The sequence below is a fragment of the Ischnura elegans genome, chromosome 2 (assembly GCF_921293095.1).
Source record: "Ischnura elegans chromosome 2, ioIscEleg1.1, whole genome shotgun sequence".
In the NCBI taxonomy this organism is placed as follows: Eukaryota; Metazoa; Arthropoda; class Insecta; order Odonata; family Coenagrionidae; genus Ischnura; species Ischnura elegans.
This window is the reverse complement of record NC_060247.1, coordinates 9,445,862-9,466,223: the sequence shown is the minus strand read 5'-3', so window position 1 is coordinate 9,466,223 and position 20,362 is coordinate 9,445,862. Positions and strand designations below refer to the sequence as shown.

Here is a 20,362-nt window from a genome sequence, read left to right as displayed (position 1 = left end):
CAGCATTCGCAAGAGGAGAAAATAGTGGGCCGTAACAAACTAATTGGATGCAATCATGCTCACTGCCCTGATGAAGGGGATTTTTCAAATCCAATTTATATCCCATCAGAACGTGTTGACGCCAACAACTATCCTTATATGCTGGCTGAAGACGATAGACAGGAATGGGGCAATAGAATGGACCGCGAGAACCCATACCATCATACCGAAGGTGATGTAAAAAACGAAAACTACCCTCTATCACAACAACCTAGCGCCTTCCACCATCCTCATGAGCAAGCTGACCAGATGGAATTCTGTACCCATGGAATGGACGCGATGAATGCTCGCTTGCAAGCTGAATATGACTTTGGGCATCCATGCCAACATGACCCCACAGACGAATGGGAAGAACGGGATGGTGCGATGCCTGGTGACAGGTTTACAGCTGATCCACCAGCACCGAGCCGAGTATTGCCGCTGGATTCCCATGCCATTGTCGTTCATCCATGGAGGGATGAAACCAGTACCAACGCAGAGCTGGATATCTGGGAGGAATGCTGGTGAAACTAAGCTGCGAGGAAGACAGCGGAGAGGTACATCAGATATGGCTTCCGATATCCAAGAGTACGAAGAAATGGTACAAAATTAAAAATGCTTCAGAAGAAGAGGAATTCCTAGATAAGGGCATACAACGAAGGGCTGATTCACTGTTCTTATGTCACAATAGGTGATCAAGTCCCAAATTATATTCCTATGCTCTTTGTAAAATCGAAATTGTTAGTTGTCACGCATCCTGTTCATATAACGGCATGAACAATTGTGTGAGAGCAGTAGGTCATTCACGACGAACTATACTAGCTTAAATAATATTAATCTAACGCTTTCATTTTGGTGATTTTTCAATTGGGTGTGTTAATGTGATTTTTCCTTGTATAGCCAAATTGTCCTACATATCATGATGCATGTCACCAAAGGTATCGTCACAATATCGTCATGGCACGCCAAAACCAAATTATATTTCATAGAATGTACCTAGGGATGCATTAAAATTTGATGACGTGGTTGGCTATCTAATTGCATTGCATTATTATTTTTTACCCTTATTCTCCCATTGATCTCCATAGATTATATATTCTACTGAATTTCATTATTTGACAAACATCCTGTACTCGTTATTTTTTTATCAACGACCCTGAGCTAGCTATTTGTCCAGTTTTTTTGTTTTTACTTATTGCCACTATAAATCTCTATTTATGCCAAATTAAGCTAGAATGATGCGACCAATATCCACGTACTCGTTCAGGGATGGCGAAAATGACGGCTCAAATTATTACTCTCCCAAGTAATCATTTACAGAGATGGCAGGGGTGATCACAGGTCCTATTTCCATTATTTTTTCCATTGAGTTTGCCATCACTGAACACTTACGTGGAATCAACCAAAGTATTTTCTTCTATCCAATACATCGAAAATGTCGGAAAAACACGCAAAAATAGCGCGAGAATTTCGTATTTGTAGCCGTGGGGCGCTGGCCAGAACGCCCCAATCCATCACCATGCAGTTATATGAAGAGTGGTAGTGCAGGGGGCTGCTGGTGCTATGACGCGTCTAAGCTCGCGCCTTATGGAAGTCCTCGGACGCCGCACGAGCATGCGCAGTGCCACTTAAAAATTCAATTTATATATTGGTGTCATGACTTTGTCTCAATAAGAGAGCACTACGAATGCATAAATATGAGAGATATTACCGCGGCGCGCGCCACCGCTTCACTTCCTTTCTGAATTCCATGATTTTTTTCGCAACCCACCTGCCCCATGCTCAGAAAATGGCCTCGGTTGCTTTAATTATTTCCACGAAAATCGTCGAATCTCACGGGGGGAGGGGGGACCGTATCTTCCGTCCACGCCTTCCCAACGGGTTTCCTTCCATTGAGCTGGGCTTCGCTTCTGGCCCGACGCACGCCGTGGTGAAGGTTCCGTTCGTATCATTCGAGGCAACGCCCCTGGAGAAGTAGATGAACACTCGTCTGCGCCCACTTTAGGGGCAGTTGAAATAATTTACACACTACGCCACGATCAGTAGAATGGAACCTGGGCGTCTGCTCAGCAGAGAAGACAGGTGGCGAACCAGATGAGAGACTAACAACTTTTCAACCCTTCATAAACCAATGTTGCTTCTAAGCAACATCATAAATGTATACCTTTTCAGCTCTTTTTCGGAAATATCTAAACTACGCATTATTTTGTGGCGTAAAGCTTAATTGCGAAGTATATAGCTCCAATGATAATCAAGATTGAGTACAAAATTTTAAAGTTTTCAAAATGAAAAATCTTGAAATTTGATTTCTCCCCAAAGTAAAACTGGGTTGAAAAGGGTTAATTGAATGAGAAATACCTTTCCTCAGCTCAGTCATCAAGTCAGTGTTTTTCACGATAAAATTCCCAAGAAACATAAGGCACACATTTTTGCGTGGGAGCAACCGAGTCATTGAAATAATACAACTAATGTTGTAGTTATGCGAGGCTAAATCGTTTTGTAAGTTAGTCTTTAAGTACGTAAACAATTACTTCTCCGCCACGGCTTCAAAATTAAAAGTAACACATTACAACATTAATTTCAGTAAATGACAAATTTAATCAAGGGAAGTGTTCTTTGCAACTAGAGGATAAACGGCAATGACAGACGAACATTCGTCACGTGGAAAAATGTCAATTTCAATGTCCACCTGACCTGGGGCGCAGCTAGGAATTAAGGCTTGGGGGGGTTTAGGTGCAACTAATACCGGGGTGTGTGGGGGCGTGGAATACCCACCAGGATAAGCGGAAGGTGCGAGATTAATAAATTTCGGAATTTTAAGATAAATGGTTCAATGTGTTGAATTTTACAGCTTCCTGGGGGATATTTTATTAATCCTTACACTATTCTATTAGAGATATCAATACAATTAAGTAAAATGTCTTAAACTTAAAAATTTCTCTTAGCTTTGGGGGGGTTTTTATCCCCCAATACCCCCTCGCTGCGCCACAGAGAAGGTATACCTGTAAGTTGCCTTACTTGACTTGAGCTGTTTCCGTTGGCGGACGACTACTCACCCTCCTTCTCAATGCTTTGTTTGCCATTGTTTGGCGAGGTACTCAGCGAGAAGGGGATGAGCATTGGGGGAGCATTGCGTCTAGCCAGGTTTTGCGGGGAGGGACGATAAGGTAGCCGTTCAATGAACAATTGACAACCACGTAAGCTCAACAACGCGAGGCAAAAAATAAACAAATTCTAATGATACCATTTACGAAGATACCTTCTCACATAATATACGACACTAGTAGCTGGCTTCCAAAATACCTTTTTTAAAGCATAAATGACGTCCCGGAGCCAAAATCTTCGAGATTTGGGCTTGTAACAATGACAATAACGTGTAAGAAGGTACAGGGGCGCAGCTAGGATTTAAGGCTGGGGGGGGTTTAAGTGCAACTAATACCGGGTGTGTGTAGGGGTATGGAATACCCACCAGGATAAGCGGTAGGTGCGAGATTAATAAATTTCGGAATTTTAATATAAATGGTTCAAAGGGGTGAGTTTTATGGCTTTCTGAGGGATATATTATTAAACCTTACACTATTCCATTAGTAATATCAATCCAGTTAAGTAAAATGGATTAAATTTAAAAATTTCTCTTAGCTCTGGGGGGGTTTTATCCCCCACGCCACTGGCTTAGATAACATCTCCCCAATTTGCGGGCGGAACCTTCCCATCAGAAGCCGAGCGCCCTTTTAACCTAATTACCCTAATGACATATTTTAGTAATTCCATCGATTTCTAAAAATAATTACGAAGCCTGGGCCTTTCCTAGCAATTCTCAGATAACACAGTGCTCACGGCAGGCTGGCAGAAGGTTCTGCTCAAGTCTCGTCAGGCAAATCATCGTTACTGGTCATTTATACATATGATGATACTTATCGTTACATTGGTTTGACGCAGCTCTATCCCATTGTTATACCGGATATTTTTACGTCCACTCAGGTCTTTTTTTACACCCCTAATCGATTGATCCACCGTCAACAAGGCCTATATTTCACGTCCTTCGATGAGAGTCAGCATCATAGAGTAATATATTTTTGATACTTCATTCTCTTCCGTTGATTAGCTATTCTCTTTGCGCCGCCAGCTGCATCAGGGCGCAATCATACATCTTATCATTTCGGTTTGGTAAGTACCACATAAAATGCTAGGTGAAAATATTTCAGCCATCTAATTTCAATGAAATCAACTTACTCCATGTGCTGAAACGTTATCAACTTCGTATTTTTTTCAGCAACCGTTTCAACGCGCTCAGGCCTTTAAAATGAATATGAAATTAAAAATGGCAGTAAATACAGCGAAATACTTTCCTTCGTTACGCGAATTCAAGAAATAATATCGCCTGTTGCTTGGGGGAAACGTTTGACTTTACGTCGCTCCCCATTGTACCCATTGAGATGTGCTTTCCCCCTGGAGGAGTTCATTCGGGAAATCCTTCCTCTTGAAATTTAATTGCATCCATTTCTCTCTTCTTCCGAAAAAATCAGCCTCGGTGCAGGATCGGTTGCTGAACTCAAAACTTACAAAATAACGTAAATTATTTGAAATACGGTAAGAGGAGAAGTCTATCGTGTATGTATACGGCCTGGTTCCCCATTCCCTTAATTTCTCCAGCTCGCGCAGATACTCTTACTCCCATTCCGTGAAATTCAACGACTATAATAGTTTACATCATCGTCACATAACGATAAAAATGTATAAAATAAATAATTAATTCTCTCACTTAATTTCTAGCAAGGGCCATAGGGTAGTTTCCTTCATCAAAGAAAACGAAAGGCATTCATTGCGATTCGTTACCCACCATTAGTGTATTCATAATATACAAATTATTTGGTTTTAGAAATCCCAGTTCAGACGAATGGCAATGGTCAATTTTCATCGCATTTGAAAAAGGCCAGATTGGCGCCCATGCGATGCCACTCCACGTGACGTCACAGGGATCTGGTTTCTTTACGAGTAGATAGGAGTTTTACATCGTCTGAGATTACCAATGCATGAATGAGGCACAGACTTCAGGGAAACATCTCTTAACAATCACCTATTAAAACTGCCTATGGTCGGAAAATTTCCATCGTTTGATAGGGTATTAATAATCCTTATTTAAGCCAAGCGCTACCAGCTAGCAGGGTACTCTGCTACCTGCTAGTATTCTGCGTCGTATCAGCGCTCAAAGCCTCGCCCCAAAGTCACCTCACTTGCGGCAGCGGGAACCAGAACGACGTCACACGGAGTTTTCCCAGCATTCATACTAAGCCGTCGCGTCTTCGCGCGCTTGAAAATTTTCACTTTTCATTTAATCGCGAAAAATAGGTATCGTCATTTAAAAATCTAAAAGCGTGAAATACGTACTCCAGGAGTAATAGTCTTCCGATTCAGGCAGTAAAAAAATTATAGGAAACCACCCTATTATCTAGAGCCAAAAGGTGTCCACCCTCATGAGCAAAACTTAATATCTGAAACAGCGAAATACCCTTCCAAGGTGGATCATGGAGACAAACGAGGCGGTTGACATTCTCTTCCTAACATCGAGATATCCCAAGGGAGTGGTGGTTCATTGACGGTGCCAGGGTGTGCCATGGTACCACCCGTGCCCGTCAGTAGGGTCACGCATCGGTGATGACCCACGCGCCGCAGCGATAGCGCATGCGATGGTCGAACACTTCACTTACCCACATAAATATTATAAAAGTATTTTGCCGATTAAGGGAGGTTAACATATTGTATGCAAGTAGTATTCTGGCACTATCTCCTTCCTTCACGGACTTCCCTCTTCAGTTCACAATAAGGCCAACTCCCTTTCCCTCTATCTAAAAAATCCTATTTTATTCCTTCCTCTCCCTCGTTTGCCCAACATTCTCCCCTCCGACAATGTTTTCAACATCCCCTCCCTCAGTACTCGCTCCATCCATACATTCTGTCTCCTCCGTATCTCATCTAAAAGCTTCCCCTCCTCACCTACCATGTCCAGCACTTCGTCGTTCCTCCTCCTCTCCGCCCACTTCACCTTTTCGATTATTCTCCTGGCCCACATCTCGACCGCCTCCTATCTTCTCTCGTCCTCCTTTCTAAATGTCCATGTTTCCGCATCGTAAAACGTTAAACTCAACGATCATTTCCTGTCCATGAATGCCTAATTTGCTAACGTAATTCCCTTCCTGATGACCTTACTGCTGCATCCATTTTCCTCTTTTTATAACAGGGCACTAATTATAGGGTTTTAAACTAGTTGTAGCACTTTTCACAATCGAAAAAACTTCATTTTTCAAAGAAATCTTTTGTAAATTCATGATTTTTCAATATTTGGTTTTCTTTTGTGATGCAAAGTAAGTGTGCTTTTATATTTCGGGGGGTCCGGACCCACCGGACTCCCCCCATCGCTACGCCACGGCACTGAGTCATCATCTGGTACAAGACACCGATGTTACATGAGAACATTACCTTTATACATTTGAGGAAGAGGTGGGGCTGGATTTGACGAGTCTTACGAAGGAGGGGGAGGAGGACAGACGCACGGTGGGGAGACGGTGAGAAAGAAGAATAGAAAGGGCAGGGTGAAAGAGAGGCAGCATGTCATCAGAAATAGAGAGTTAAGTAGCAAGTCGAGGAGGGGGGTGTAAGCAGGGGCAGTTTCAGGGGGTTCACAAGAGTTATGACCCCCCCCCAAATTTTATCAATTTTTAAAAATTTTTATTTGCTTATTATTTTTTCCATCCTTGTAAAGGATTCTATATGCAAATACACGGCTACAAATCCCAAACGCGAGAGAAGTTTGAGTTGTATTTATCGTAGAGCGTAGCACTCCCTGAGGTGAAAACGGGGCAAATCTTCTGCGGGGTATTCCATACTCCTCGGACCCAGGTAAAGACACCCTCCAAATTTGATGCTGAATCCGCCGCTGGGTGTAGGCAAGGTCCATCTCTCGACCGCCTCGTAAAGCAACATAAACCTCACTGAAATTTCATCAAAAATTTTGTAATGGTAGACGTAATGAAACGGAAGGGAAGAACAGTGAACGGCAATTTCACGAGTTTAATCGGAGAAGAAAAAGATTTCTCGCTCTCTTCAAGGAACGACCCGTAAGAAACCCGTTAAATCCCAATGCATTGTGAAAACAACCGACCTATAGCGCAAAGCGGGATTGAAATAAAACAAATGAACTTTTCTTCAGCAACGATTTGCCGCGGTGAGAAATCTGAGAGGGGAGCCTTCGCCCCTCTCACCATTCGTCCCCAATAGGTTCCTCCGAGTCCTCTTTCCATAGTTTCTTCCGCTTAACCCCGACACGTACATAAACATCGGTAACCAAGCAACACGCTATGCGGGGTCTGTCATGATAGCGACGTCAGTCGCAGGTATGTGCGTTGAACGCCTTTAAACTGCAATTTAACAAGTGTAAATATGAACCATCGTGTACGCCGTAGAATGCTAACGGAATCAATATTATACACGCCATAAACGAAAGGTGGGCACATTCTTCGGTTTATGAGATATCAAAACGCTAACGAAGTGAAAATGATTTCTAATGAAGAGACACGCGCTGATTGTGACGAAAGAATTAAAGATCAAACTTCTAAAGAACGCAAAGAAGAACATTATGTTAGATCTCTGGATTTAAGCAGGACGAATTTAAGTGAATTATCCCTACCCACGCTAAAAGAATACAAATCACTGAAGGTATTACTCGTGAAGAGCCGTTTCAGGTAGGTATACTCTGAGGGTCACTATTTTAAAATATTGTTCCTCTTCCCTCTGTAGCATTTATACCTGGAAAAGAACTTCTTGAGGCAACTGCCCGAGGAGTTGTTCCATGAGTTGCCGCTTCTATCATGGTTAGATGTGAGAGACAATCAACTGTCTGATTTCCCACGGTCAGTTGCTAATCATGAGCACCTAGAGGTTCTACTTCTTCAAGGAAATAGATTACAATCCCTTCCTCTTGAATTAGGTAAGTAAAGATACGATACTATAAGAAGCAGTGGCGCAGCGAGGGGGGGTTTGGGGGTTAAACCCCCCCCGAGCTCAGAGAAATATTTAAGTTTTACCCATTTTACTTAATTGGATTGATATTACTTATAGAATAGTGTAAGGATAAATAAAATATCCCTCGGAAAGCCGTGAAACTCACCATTTTCAACCGTTTATATTAAAATTCCGCAATTTATTCATCTCGCACCTGCCGCTTATCCTGGTGGGTATTCCATACCTCCACACACCCCGGTATTAGTTGCACCTAAACCCCCCCAGCCTTCATTCCTGGTTGCGCCCCTGAAAAGAAGAGATTTAAATTATACCAGAATTATCACGAACTCACTTAACTTAATGCAACACCAATTAATTTCTTCATTTCATATTAAGAGTTAATCTTTCATGTCAGGAAATGTGGCTCACTTTTAAGGCCATCTCAGCTGGAACTATTGAAACCATATTCCTCATTACCCAAACTCAAATATTGTTTTGGGAAGTACTTGATTCTTAGAAAAAGGGCATGTTCCCTCTTATTAATCCTTGAGATCATTCTTATAGGACATATGTTTTGGGGCAAGGAATCGATGTCAGGATTTCCTTCCGCGATTTTTGGAGAAGGATAAAAAATTTAAACGCCTTATTCTAGCATTCGATTTTTGTTAGGGATGTGTTCGTTCAATCTTTGGTTCCACAGCCTTTTGAGCTTAAAACTGGAGTCAGAACCAGAGCCAAATAGAATCAGCTCCAAAATAATTTTCACAGAAGAGTTAGAATCATTTTCACTTGCTGAAAAGAGAGGCTTTGGTTTGAAGCTGGCTATATAAAAGTAAAAATAAGCTTCCAGTGAAAAAGAGCACTTATTTTCTCAATAGGGTATTTCACAATATTTTTTGGGAATTTCCTCATTATTAAAATTAGTTAAATGTTTTTATTGAGGAACCTCCGAATACCAACTCTTCTGAGAATAATACCGACGACGTCTGTATGCTAGCTCAGGAATATAAAGAGTCACAACACCTTCTCCACAGAGAATTAAACTTTTTATCACCAATTATGATGAATCAAGAAAAATATCATTTCATGTAATATGGAGGAAATTCTGGGCATAAACATACATTTTCAGCCAGACTAAAGGTAGATCGGGATACATAGTGAAACCATATAATAGGTCACATAATCACCACGAAGCTTTCGTATGGTCCACAGATTTTTACTAACCTACCTATATTTTGACAAAATATATCATTATCAAGATAAAATAGCTCAGTATTCAAGTTTTTTAAACAATTTTTTCAGGAGGAGGGGGCTTGAGAGGGGTTGTTAGAAGGTGGGGGGGGGGGGGGTAACATGGGTATATTCAGCATTGCATAGCTTTCTCACGGAGAGATACCTTACTTGGACGGCTTCATATCAAAGAATCAAGACAGTAAAGTTGAGGAGTGGGAAGGGTACAATAGTTCATTTGTCACTCATCCATTATTGTTAAGAAAAAAACAAATTTGCAACTGCTCCAAAAATCTAACCTCTTTTCCTTTGTCAAAATGATAATGTATACATGGTAAATGACCTTTTGTACTCTACCACCTCCTCACCTTTACTGTTGTACCTCCTCAACTTCAAGACAAAGAAGTCAGCTCTCTGTCCCTGAGAAATACCAAACTCACTCCTCTTACCTCTCCCATTTTCTTATGACCTCTGTCCAACCTCCCTGTACCCCAGCAAAATGCATTAACCCTTCCCTGCTGGCACCTAGAATTGGAAAACGTATTTTCGTCCCTCAGATTTGGGACCCAGCCCATCCTTTACCCTGGCCACTGGACTACACCCTCTAACCCTATCATAGCACGAACCCACTGTCAACTTATTGAGTTAACATTGTTTTTTTCAACCAAACATTGTAATTGATTTCCAATAATTTACTCTTCTAAAAGAATTACTAACATTTTTCTAAGCATTGTGGAACTTTAAACAGATTTCTAGCATAAATAACGACAAAGAAAATAAAAGGTAATAAGACTCTAAGTCCAGACGTCCGTTATTTTTAACGCTAACGTTTTGTTTGAAAATTGCTTATGCACAGAACTAAATGAAGAATTCATTTCAAAGTGCAAAAAAATTGTACATAGTATGCAATAAAACATGTAATTGAAAAAAGTATTCACAACATAACCACTTCGCAACAGATTCCTGCATTAAGGATGGTGATAAATGAGTGGGAGGGTTGGGCTTAATTGCCAAGGAGTGGGCCGAAGGACTCGCTAAGCTGGCTCTCTCGCCGGGCCTGAATGCATCCTACAATTGCTACCTTTGTGGCCACTTCCCTTCCATTGCATCGGCCAGAGCTGATGTCATGTCATTTGCACTGAAAAATACACCACAGCTATACCCGACATCCGGCACGAAAGAGTTAATGAGCCAGCACCATGAGTTATTTCATGCCTAGATCAGTTTAAAATATCTATGGACGCTGCAAGCATGTGTCAGTGATTAAGTAAACTATGGAAAATCTGTATTTAAAAATTTTATCCTCCGCATAAAATAGATCATATTTTATGAAATGAATGCCTAAAACCTGGAAAACCAATTAATGAAAACCTGACTTATACACAAATTAGATTGTTCAATTTAGCTTTAAATGCTTAACTTCAACTACAATGTAAGGAAGATGACAACCAAATGACATATTCCACTCAAGGGCTGGTACCAAAATTGCGAGGACTGCAAATTTCTGGAAATCCATTACTCTTTCCTCCTGTTGTCATAATTCGCCGTGGCATTTCATCTATTTTGAAATACCTAAGGGATGAAAGCAAAATGTGCTCAACTTTTACAGAGGAGGTTAATGATGATGAAAGCATACAACGCACAGGCAAGTATTTCTTAATTAATTTCCACAATAAGAATAACAATAATACTTTTTCAAAATCATGTAGGTTGTCAGAATAGGTGGTTTTGAATAATGATAAATAATTTGATATCTTCCCACTTGAAGGCAAAGGAGGAATTAGAAATCCAATCCACGAAATTCACCAAGAAAGTCATGCATATAACCACAATATCAGGAGGAACACCACTGGTTGCACTACACACCGCCAAAATTCTCCTACACCAATCATTAAAGAGTGTGTCATAATGAGTGAGAGCTCATCTGAGGTGAGTCACTGTCATTTGAATTGAAATTGGAGGAAGACCCAACACACTAATGAACAGTTGGTTCAAAATTTAGGGTCACAAAGTATAACAATGGTCACTGGAGATCTCAGAATACCCTCATTGTCAGGTTATACACTCAAGGTAGCAGAACATAAGTGCCTTATGGAGCTAACACCTCAACATAGCAAACACACTTGATAACATAGGCTGATCAAGGAGGGGCACATGCCCCCCCCAGACTCCTAAAAAATGTACAAGATTTTTAGTACGGTCCCATTACCATTGCGTTCATTTTGTATTATGAGGTATCCCTGTGCACCCCCCCCCCCCCAGAACAAAATCCTGGATACGGCCTTGTTTGTGCCCCCCCGGAAAGAGATCATGAATCCGCCCTTGCTTGATAATGGATGCAGACAACAGAAGAGACCTCCTTCCCCCAAGAATCTTCACTAAGGAGTTGCACAAAATCTATGACAACTTCTCCATTGCCAGAGCAAGAATTGCCACATTAGAACAGAAACCTACAGGGGCGGATCCAGGATTTCTTTCTGGAGGGGGCACAAGCAAGGCATATCCAGGATTTTGTTCTGTGTGGGCAAGGATACCATGTAATACAAAACAAACGCAATGATAAGGGGAACGTATTAAAAATATTGTATATTTTTTTAAGGGTCTGGAGGGGGCATGTGACTCCGAGCCACCCCCCCCCTAATCTGCCTATGGAAATGTAAACAATCTTGTGAGCCATTGGTTAGCTGCTACAAAGAATGAGAGACCCATAATATCATGATAGAATGACTAAAGAAAGTTCTACTGAAATATGAAAGGAAGAAAAGAAGGGTTATTTTGTTTCTAGATAATTTTTTATCCAATTCCAATTGAATTTTGGGAAAGTGATGAAATTTAAAGGAAAAAATATTTTACTAAGCATTTTCTACACCTAATACATCACTTACACAATCCATGCTGGAGTGGGTGACTGCATTAGGTTTCAATTTTGCCAATTTTAACATATAAAAAGATAATTTCTGAAAATATAATTTTTTGGTATTTGGCCAAGGATTGATACAGATGTTAAAAATCAACTACAGTAACTTGGCATATCTTAATTTCAATCAATCAGTCAAGCAAATGAATTCTCAAAGAGTTCCAGCATGCACAATGCCATTAATTGGAAACTTATTTGCGATGAAGAAGGCACCAATTCCAGGCCAGAGATTGAGAATTCCTACGTCATTAACTGAAAACATAAATCAATTTTTAAGGGAGAGAGGTATACAACCATAGATCCAGTCATAGATTATGGATGTCTCATGATATATGTTCTAATTTTCATGCAATACTTAAAAATCCCCAACAATGAAATATGGGAGGTGATGAATAGAGCTGCAACAATTACCGATATAAACACTGACAGTAAAAATAACATTATCGAATAGGCATTCAGGCATAATTACTTTCAGGAAAGGAGATTCCAAGTGCTATGGCCAATAGGGTGGTTTCCTATTATTTTTTTATTGCCTAAATCGAAAGATTATTACTCCTGGAGTATGTATTTCACACTTTTAGATTTTTAAATGAAGATATCTATTTTTCGCGATTAAATGAAAAGTGAAAAATTTCAAGCGCGCGAAAACGCGACGTGTAAGTATGAATGCCAGAAAATCTCTCCGTCTGGCTCCCGCTGCCACCCTGTGAGGTGACCTTGAAGCGAGGCTTAGCGCTGATACGACGCAGGCTGCTAGCGGGTAGCTGAGTACCCTGCTGGCTGGTAGCGCTTGGCTTAAATAAGAATTATTAATACCTTATTAAACAAGGAAAACTTTCCGACCTTAGCCAGTTTTAATAAGTGATTATTAAGACATGTTTCCCTGAGCTCTGCGCCTCATGCATGTATTGGTAATCTCAAACGATGTATAACTCCTATCTTCTCGTGTAGAAACTAGGTCCCTGTGACGTCACGTGGAGTGGAATCGCATGGGCGCCAATCTGGCCCTTTTCAAATGAGGATAAAATTGACCCTTGCCATTCGTCTAAACCGGTATTTCTAAAACGAAATAATTTGTATATTATGAATACACTAATGGTAGATAACGAATCGCGATCAATGCCTTTCGTTTTCTTTGATGAAGGAAACTACCCTATTATCAATTGGAATTGCAAGCTGAGAAATACTTGAAATTGACTTTTTCAGAATGGAAGATGATATTCATAATATATTATATAAGTTACATGCTATGAATTACTTCAGATGCTCATTTTTGTACCTGGTATTTTAGTGTTTCAATAATTTTTTCTTTCCTATAAAATCAATAAGTTGAAGAGGCTGTATGAGATGCAGGAGAAGAATAAGTTCTTCAGCTATCTTAAGCAACATTAAGTTTTTCCCTTTCGCGATGAAATTTCATATTTGTTTCATCCTAATAATAAAGGTGTGTTGATTTTTTTCTTTTGCTGGAGCCGATAAACCTAAGGCATATGAGCAATTCAATTTTTGCCGTAATCAGACATTTTACCTAGTTTACTAAAAATTGCACATGTGAATCCAGCTTCATTATCATATCTCATGCATCAAAATAAGTCAATTTCAACTCTACCCCTTAGGGAGTAAAATAATTTTCATATTCATTTGCTGCACACGAAAACACACAGAATTACTTAAACTCCACAAACCTACTTCAAAAACAGAAACAGATCCTCCATCACAGCTCCAACAGCACCGAATTGCTGGAGGAGGGTTGGGCTGATAGTTATGTGAAAAAAAAGTAGGCCCCTAAAGAGACTTCTGCAAGCAGATTTTCCCCACTGATAATAGTGTATTCCTCCAAAAAATATGATTTACATAAATTTACCTGCATATGATTTTGTATATGTAGGTATTTTAAAATTGTCTACTATGCAGTATTTTTCAATAACTTTTGAGAAATGTTTAACAATAGCATAACTTACAATACAACTCCCCAAGTATGCAAATGTGGCAAGTTACCATATATGTATGTATATGCATTAAGTTTTGTTCATTTGCTGAGTAAATATATTGAAGCATGATCATGAAATAGTTTTGAGGGGATAGGGAGAAACTAAAAGTTCCGTATTAGAAAATAACTTTTGCTACAGCATTATTTTAAAGAGCTTTAGAGAAAATTGATGTATTTCACTTGGGAATACAAGCCTTTATTGAAACACCACATCTTAAACAGAAAAAGGAACTTCACTTTATACACAAAAATATAATTAATGCTATAATTTGATGGGAGTTGGAAGTTTAGAAGGAGATGGTAGGAAAAGGAGGGATCACTGAGGTTAGAAATGTGCAAAGAGTGTTTTAAAATAAAAATACATTATTTCAAAACCACATTGTGAAAAGCCACATACCAATCCTTACATGTGAAGGAAGGGAAATGGGATTTAATGACTACATATGACAACTTTGGTCACAATATCAACACCAAACTCTGCATTACCATTCAAGCTTTGTATTCAGCTGACAAAATCTAGAATACTGGCAATGTTTCATTAACCCAAGATGCAAATTCATTACATTATTTATATTACAAATATTGTTTAAAATGTTCATGTGACTCTAATTTTTATGCCATTCTAGAATATGTACACATAAACCTCGGGAAAAATTCACTTGAATCTTTTCAATTTACACAAATGTATACTGCAATAAAAATTCTAGAGCCATTGCATTGCGACCTACATCACGGCCAAAAATTGCCCATTGATGATTTTTTATTGTCTCTATGAATAATTTTCATAATGCATTGCTTCAACTGTATCACTTGCTGAGAAGCAGTTAAGTGAGATAAACGCATTAGATGATCACTCCACATACTACTTTCATTATTTAACAAGTAGCCTAGACAAAAAAATAATGATTAAAACCCGCTACATGCATCATCATTCTCAGTTTTAAGTTTTTTTCATGAGCTAATTCATCAACAGGCTCCAAGCCAGCAAAAAAAGCCAATAAGTAAGAGTTCCAAAAATAAAGCATCATCAAAGAGCAAGCACACATTGATGCGTCAAAACGCCATCATTCAAAAAAGAAAGTAAGTCTATCTCTGATCCCCTCTCTCACATAACATAAATATTTTGATTTTCAAAAATACACATGGTGCTCAGTTAACACACTGTATTTTTTTTACTTTTCAAATTTACAGAAATGAAGAGGCACTGAAGTCATGGAGGGATCAAATGCGCAACATGAAAGAAAATAGCAACAACTTAAAAAACTGTGAGTACTATTTCATTGGATACTCCTGAATATATTTTCAATGAGAGAACAAATAAATGATTACGGTGATGGCTAGGCATAGGGTGAACTCAAGTAGGTATCGGTGGCAGATACAGATGGGGGGCCCCTTGTGGGGCTGCCCGTATTGTCAAACATTGCAGAACCACAATTATAACTTTTTTCATATCGTAAGATGGCATTGTCTTGTATTTTTACATAATCACTTTAATGAAGGGGAAAACGATAATCAATTGCAAGAATAAGACTTGTTTTCTTTCCAACAGTATAAGTTAAAACTATTAAGTGACCGTAATCTCCAATTTAAATATGCAAAAGAAAAAATGTAGAGCAGGCATTCATAATGAACTTGACACATACTTATAGGGCCATTTCAGGGCCCTGCACAATAATACTATCACCTTTTTAACTTTCTCTGGACTTCCTCAAATACCTTAAAATACGAAAATTAGCCCAATCGGTTAGCCGTTCTCGAGTTTTAGCAAGACTAACGAACACCAATTGATTTTTATATGCATACAGATTACTGAAATTGATATTCAAAACTACTTTCTCAACAGAAATCGACATTTTGAGCTCATACTTATATTTTTCTGGACCGAATAGGGTATGCAAAAGAAATATTTCCAATACCGTTTATGTCACTGACAATTGCAATTTTTCCTTGTCGATGTGAACTACAGTTCATTTTTCTGTGGCTTCCCTCGATTCCCGAGACCATTTTTACAGCCTCTTGGCAGTATGTGAACCCAGCTCGACTGGCATGTACCAATTCGATACATCCACTGCACAAATGCTCAACAATCGCCCACCTCATCTAGAAGCCCTAGTAGTACTAGATGAGTAATTTGATTTGGTGAGTAATTGTTGAGCATTTGTGCAGTGGAGGTATCAAATTGCAACCCAATAGTTGCTTCACATGCAGAAGAGTATTCTTCAGGTGTATAATGGGCAACTCTTCAGGCTATGCTGAGGGCAGGGTGAATGCGGCAGCTCCTGGCTTGGCTGCCAGTGGCTATGAGCAAACGAAAGAGAGCATTGCACCGAGGAATAGATCAGCACAACCCCTAAAATATTTATTAGCGACTCTTTCCAACGCACCATACTGAAGTTTTGCTAATGTGTTTCTGGATACTGATGTTTTGCTCCTTCAAATTAATGGTAAAATCATGCACAAACACTGCTTTGAAAATTAAAGTCATACTTGAGTACTTCACAAGTGTGGCACAGTTCAAGCTATGACATTTTATACAATAATGCAAAGATTCAATATTGAATCTTAGTGTCATTGTGTGAAATATCATCTTCTTAGCGGGATCTAAATAACTGTCTAAAATACTAAATGGCCAATTGACCACTCACGGCCATTCAAGAGTGAAATCCCAAAACAATAAGGGCAATAAGCACGATCTCTTGGCTTTGAATGGGGGAAGATTTCCATTATGAATTTTTTTCACAAAGAGACTGATGTTTAAGTTAGGGACATATTTACTAATTAGTCTATGCACCAACAGTTTTAGTTCACTTGTTAGCAAAGTTGAGCAGCACTTAACTTCCAACGCAAATTTGTGAAAAACATTAATAATTCCTTTTTCCATAAAAAAATATTTATCTTTTGAACATGTAGTTACAGTCTCTATCATCTGGCTACTTTCACTCTTCTCTCCAAAATGTAACAGGCATGCCTATAACGGAAAAGCTTTTTCCATATGGTACCGATAAAAGATATATGAAAATGGCAACTAGAGAAATGCTGCATGATGCATCTCTTGATTCAAGAGAAAAAACACACAGAAGTTACAGCACAAGCAACAGTTCCACAAATATTGGAAATGAAATATCTTTGATATTTAAAAGCTTACAAAACCTGAAGTGCAGCAAGGAAACCACAGCGTGCACCCCAAGGACTCAACAGAAAGCTGCGAGAGAAAAACTCCTTAAGGTGACCACTGCTTTTAGTTATGGAGTGTAATAATTGCATCTGTTGCTTGCCAAAAACTCTGCATACACCACCAAATATTATGTATGTACTTACTAACTTTTTTTTACAGATAAATGAGCTGAACTCGAAAATTGGGAACTTGAAGAAAAAGATATTCACAAGAGGACCATGACAGTACAATATGACAACATTATTTTATTGACAATTCTGTAATTCATACATATGTACTTCGAAACGGCAAAAGATACTTCTTTCCACAGAGCTACCAAAAATATTTTCTTGTTAACCTTAATCCATAAAGAAATATTGAATGTGGGGCATTTTCTTTTGACAAATGCTTTACCCAATGAATAGCAGTCACCATGTGAATCATTGACCATGAGAAAATAATCATTAATGTATACACCTAAGATGCTGTTCCTACCGTGAAAAGTTGGTAATAAATACATACTACTAAGGACATGCACATAATTCAAAATTCTCAATAGATTTTTTCCATTGTACTTTTTCCACAGTACTACTTCTGACAGCTGAAAACTTTGAATGGAAACACTTTGAAAGCACTTCATTATGGATGACTTTTTACAATACTACCAATGCAAAGTGTGGGTAAACTCTTCTCGGGATTCCCACTGGGTTAATTTTTGTTAGGTGGGTAATACAGCACGATACTGTATCACACACCTATGTTCAAGTATTACTATCATATTATTTACAATGTGAATAAATGGGGTCATGAGATGCAATGAAGACCCAGGTAAGAGATTCAAATGAACGTATTGGGGATGCGTTGAATCCAAATGTCGATTCTAGATTCCACTGTTTCTCAGGCGTGGAATTGGAATCTATTTTAAGAAGATAAATATTTTGAACATAGACTACATATATTAGTATATATAGTGCTATAAGCCAGGGGCATAGAGACCTCCACACACCAGAGGGGTCGTGGAGACAGCCTAGCCCAGGAGGAGCATAAACTGGGTGCGCAAGCACCGCCATGAACATTCCTAAGCAGCCACGGCCACAGGAATGTTACCATGTTGGCAAGAGCGACAAACCCTAAAATGGCACGTGTTCGTGAGCAACTCTCAAAAGAAAAGAAAAATTGGAAACCATTAGATCGGAGAGGAAATTATGGGTTTCTTGTTCTTCTTTCAACAGCTGGTCACGGAAAATCAAACAATTGCGATCTGAGAAATCATCAGGGTCTCCCATTCTTAGGACTACAATGGATCAAAATATATATCAATATTTAAAATAATATTCGGAATTTGATAATTTTAATAAAACTCAGAGAACAAGTTTGTCAATGAAAAAATGTTTCTCTTATGAAAATACGGAGAGGGCATTTTTTTATATATAGCACCACCAAGGCAAACACAATAGGTTGCGTTTGGCCGCCACTGGGGAGGCAAAGTGCTGCACAGGCTGTGGCCACACCCCTCGGCCTGCATAAATGGATTTTGTCATACGAGTCGAGCATATTGTTTATGGTGCTTCTTCTCATGAAAATAATCTGCAGCAGTACCTTGGAGAAAAAACTTGGATACAAATGAAAGAAAAAAAAGTTAACCATTACTGTGCAAACAGTGTATTTATAAGACTTCAAATTAAAGCATTTAAATATCTACACATACCTCCCAGTACCCTTTTTCGTAAAAGACTATTCAGTACATCAGGGAGTATGTATGTATATGCAATGAAAAAAGAAGCGGATTCCATTCTAACAGAGGTACGATGCTTGTTCCCTCAAGCAAAAATATCGAATAGATTGTCATTTTCATTGAATAATGCCATCTAATTGTAACACGCACATGTTATACACTTTATTTTATTTAGTTTGTATTGGTGTAGATCTATCAGCAAATTTCTTTGGTGTGTTAAAATATAAGAGAATTTATGCATAATATTTTACGTTAAACATCAGAAGGGCATAAGTAATGTTGGATAGTCATATCTAACTTTAATTACATAGTGCACAATACATTAAGTTAACATAGATGAGTTTGACAATGGATGTCATTTCAAGTAAGTACTGGAGCTAATATCAGCAGAGGGAAATTCCAAAAGAATCTCAATTAGGAGTAATTTAGCATTGGTTTAAGCATGTTAAATGCAGAATATGGTTGAATAAGTCTCTCTTTATTACTTCCAAAAAGATTTCACAAAAAATTAGAGACTATGAAACAAATACTGTCGACTCTCGTTAATACAAACAACATTATTATGAAGTTCATGTTTTTACAAAGCATATCATTGGCCCCGATGAAAAGGCTAATCATATCCATAGTAAAAGAAACATTACATCTAACTTTTCATTTTTACTAACTTCAGTCTTAGTTCCGACGATGACAAAAAACTTTATTACGAAGCTCCACAGATAAGCAACGAAATTTAGGTGGATATACACTATACTACGTAATAATCATTTTGCTACATTTGAGTTCTCCTGGTTGACTGTGCCCGAGAGCGACAATAGGATGGTTTCCTATTATTTTTTTATTGCCTAAATCAAAAGATTATTACTCCTGGAATACGTATTTCATGCTTTTAGATTTCTAAATGACGATATATATTTTTCGCGATTAAATGAAAAATTTCAAGCGCGCGAAAATGCGACAGCTAAGTATGAATGCTGGGAAAACTCCGTGTGACGTCTTTCTGGTTCCTGCTGCCACAAGTGAGGTGACCTTGGGGCGAGGCTTAGAGCACTGATATGACGCAGGATGCTAGCAGGTAGCAGAGTACCCTGCTAGCTGGTAGCACTTGGCTTAAATAAGGATTATTAATACCTTATCAAATGAAGAAAACTTTCCGACCTCGCCAGTTTTAATAGGTGATTATTAAGAGATGTTTCCCTGAGCTCTGTGCCTCATGCATGCATTGGTAATCTCATACGACGTAAAACTCCTATCTACTCGTATAGAAAGTAGGTACCTGTGACGTCACGTGGAGTGGCATCACATGGGTGCCAATCTGGCCTT

At 38.9% G+C, this 20,362-nt stretch overlaps 1 protein-coding gene across 2 annotated transcripts; it reads left to right on the top strand.

Annotated features, from left to right (window-relative positions):
- The first annotated feature begins 7,362 nt into the window (after positions 1–7,362).
- LOC124153372 (CCR4-Not complex 3'-5'-exoribonuclease subunit Ccr4-like) lies at positions 7,363–17,838 on the top strand. 2 transcript variants are annotated; one of them, XM_046526485.1, is made up of 8 exons: positions 7,364–7,731; positions 7,813–8,002; positions 10,718–10,891; positions 11,015–11,175; positions 15,127–15,233; positions 15,345–15,418; positions 17,116–17,378; positions 17,488–17,838. In XM_046526485.1, the coding sequence occupies exons 1-8, from the start codon at positions 7,540–7,542 to the stop codon at positions 17,548–17,550; spliced, it is 1,224 nt and encodes a 407-aa protein (XP_046382441.1). In that variant the 5' UTR covers positions 7,364–7,539; the 3' UTR covers positions 17,551–17,838. The 2 variants fall into 2 exon arrangements, with proteins under 2 accessions (XP_046382442.1, XP_046382441.1); XM_046526486.1 differs by lacking the exon at positions 10,718–10,891 and having other exon boundaries at positions 7,363–7,731.
- The last annotated feature ends 2,524 nt before the right edge of the window (positions 17,839–20,362 follow it).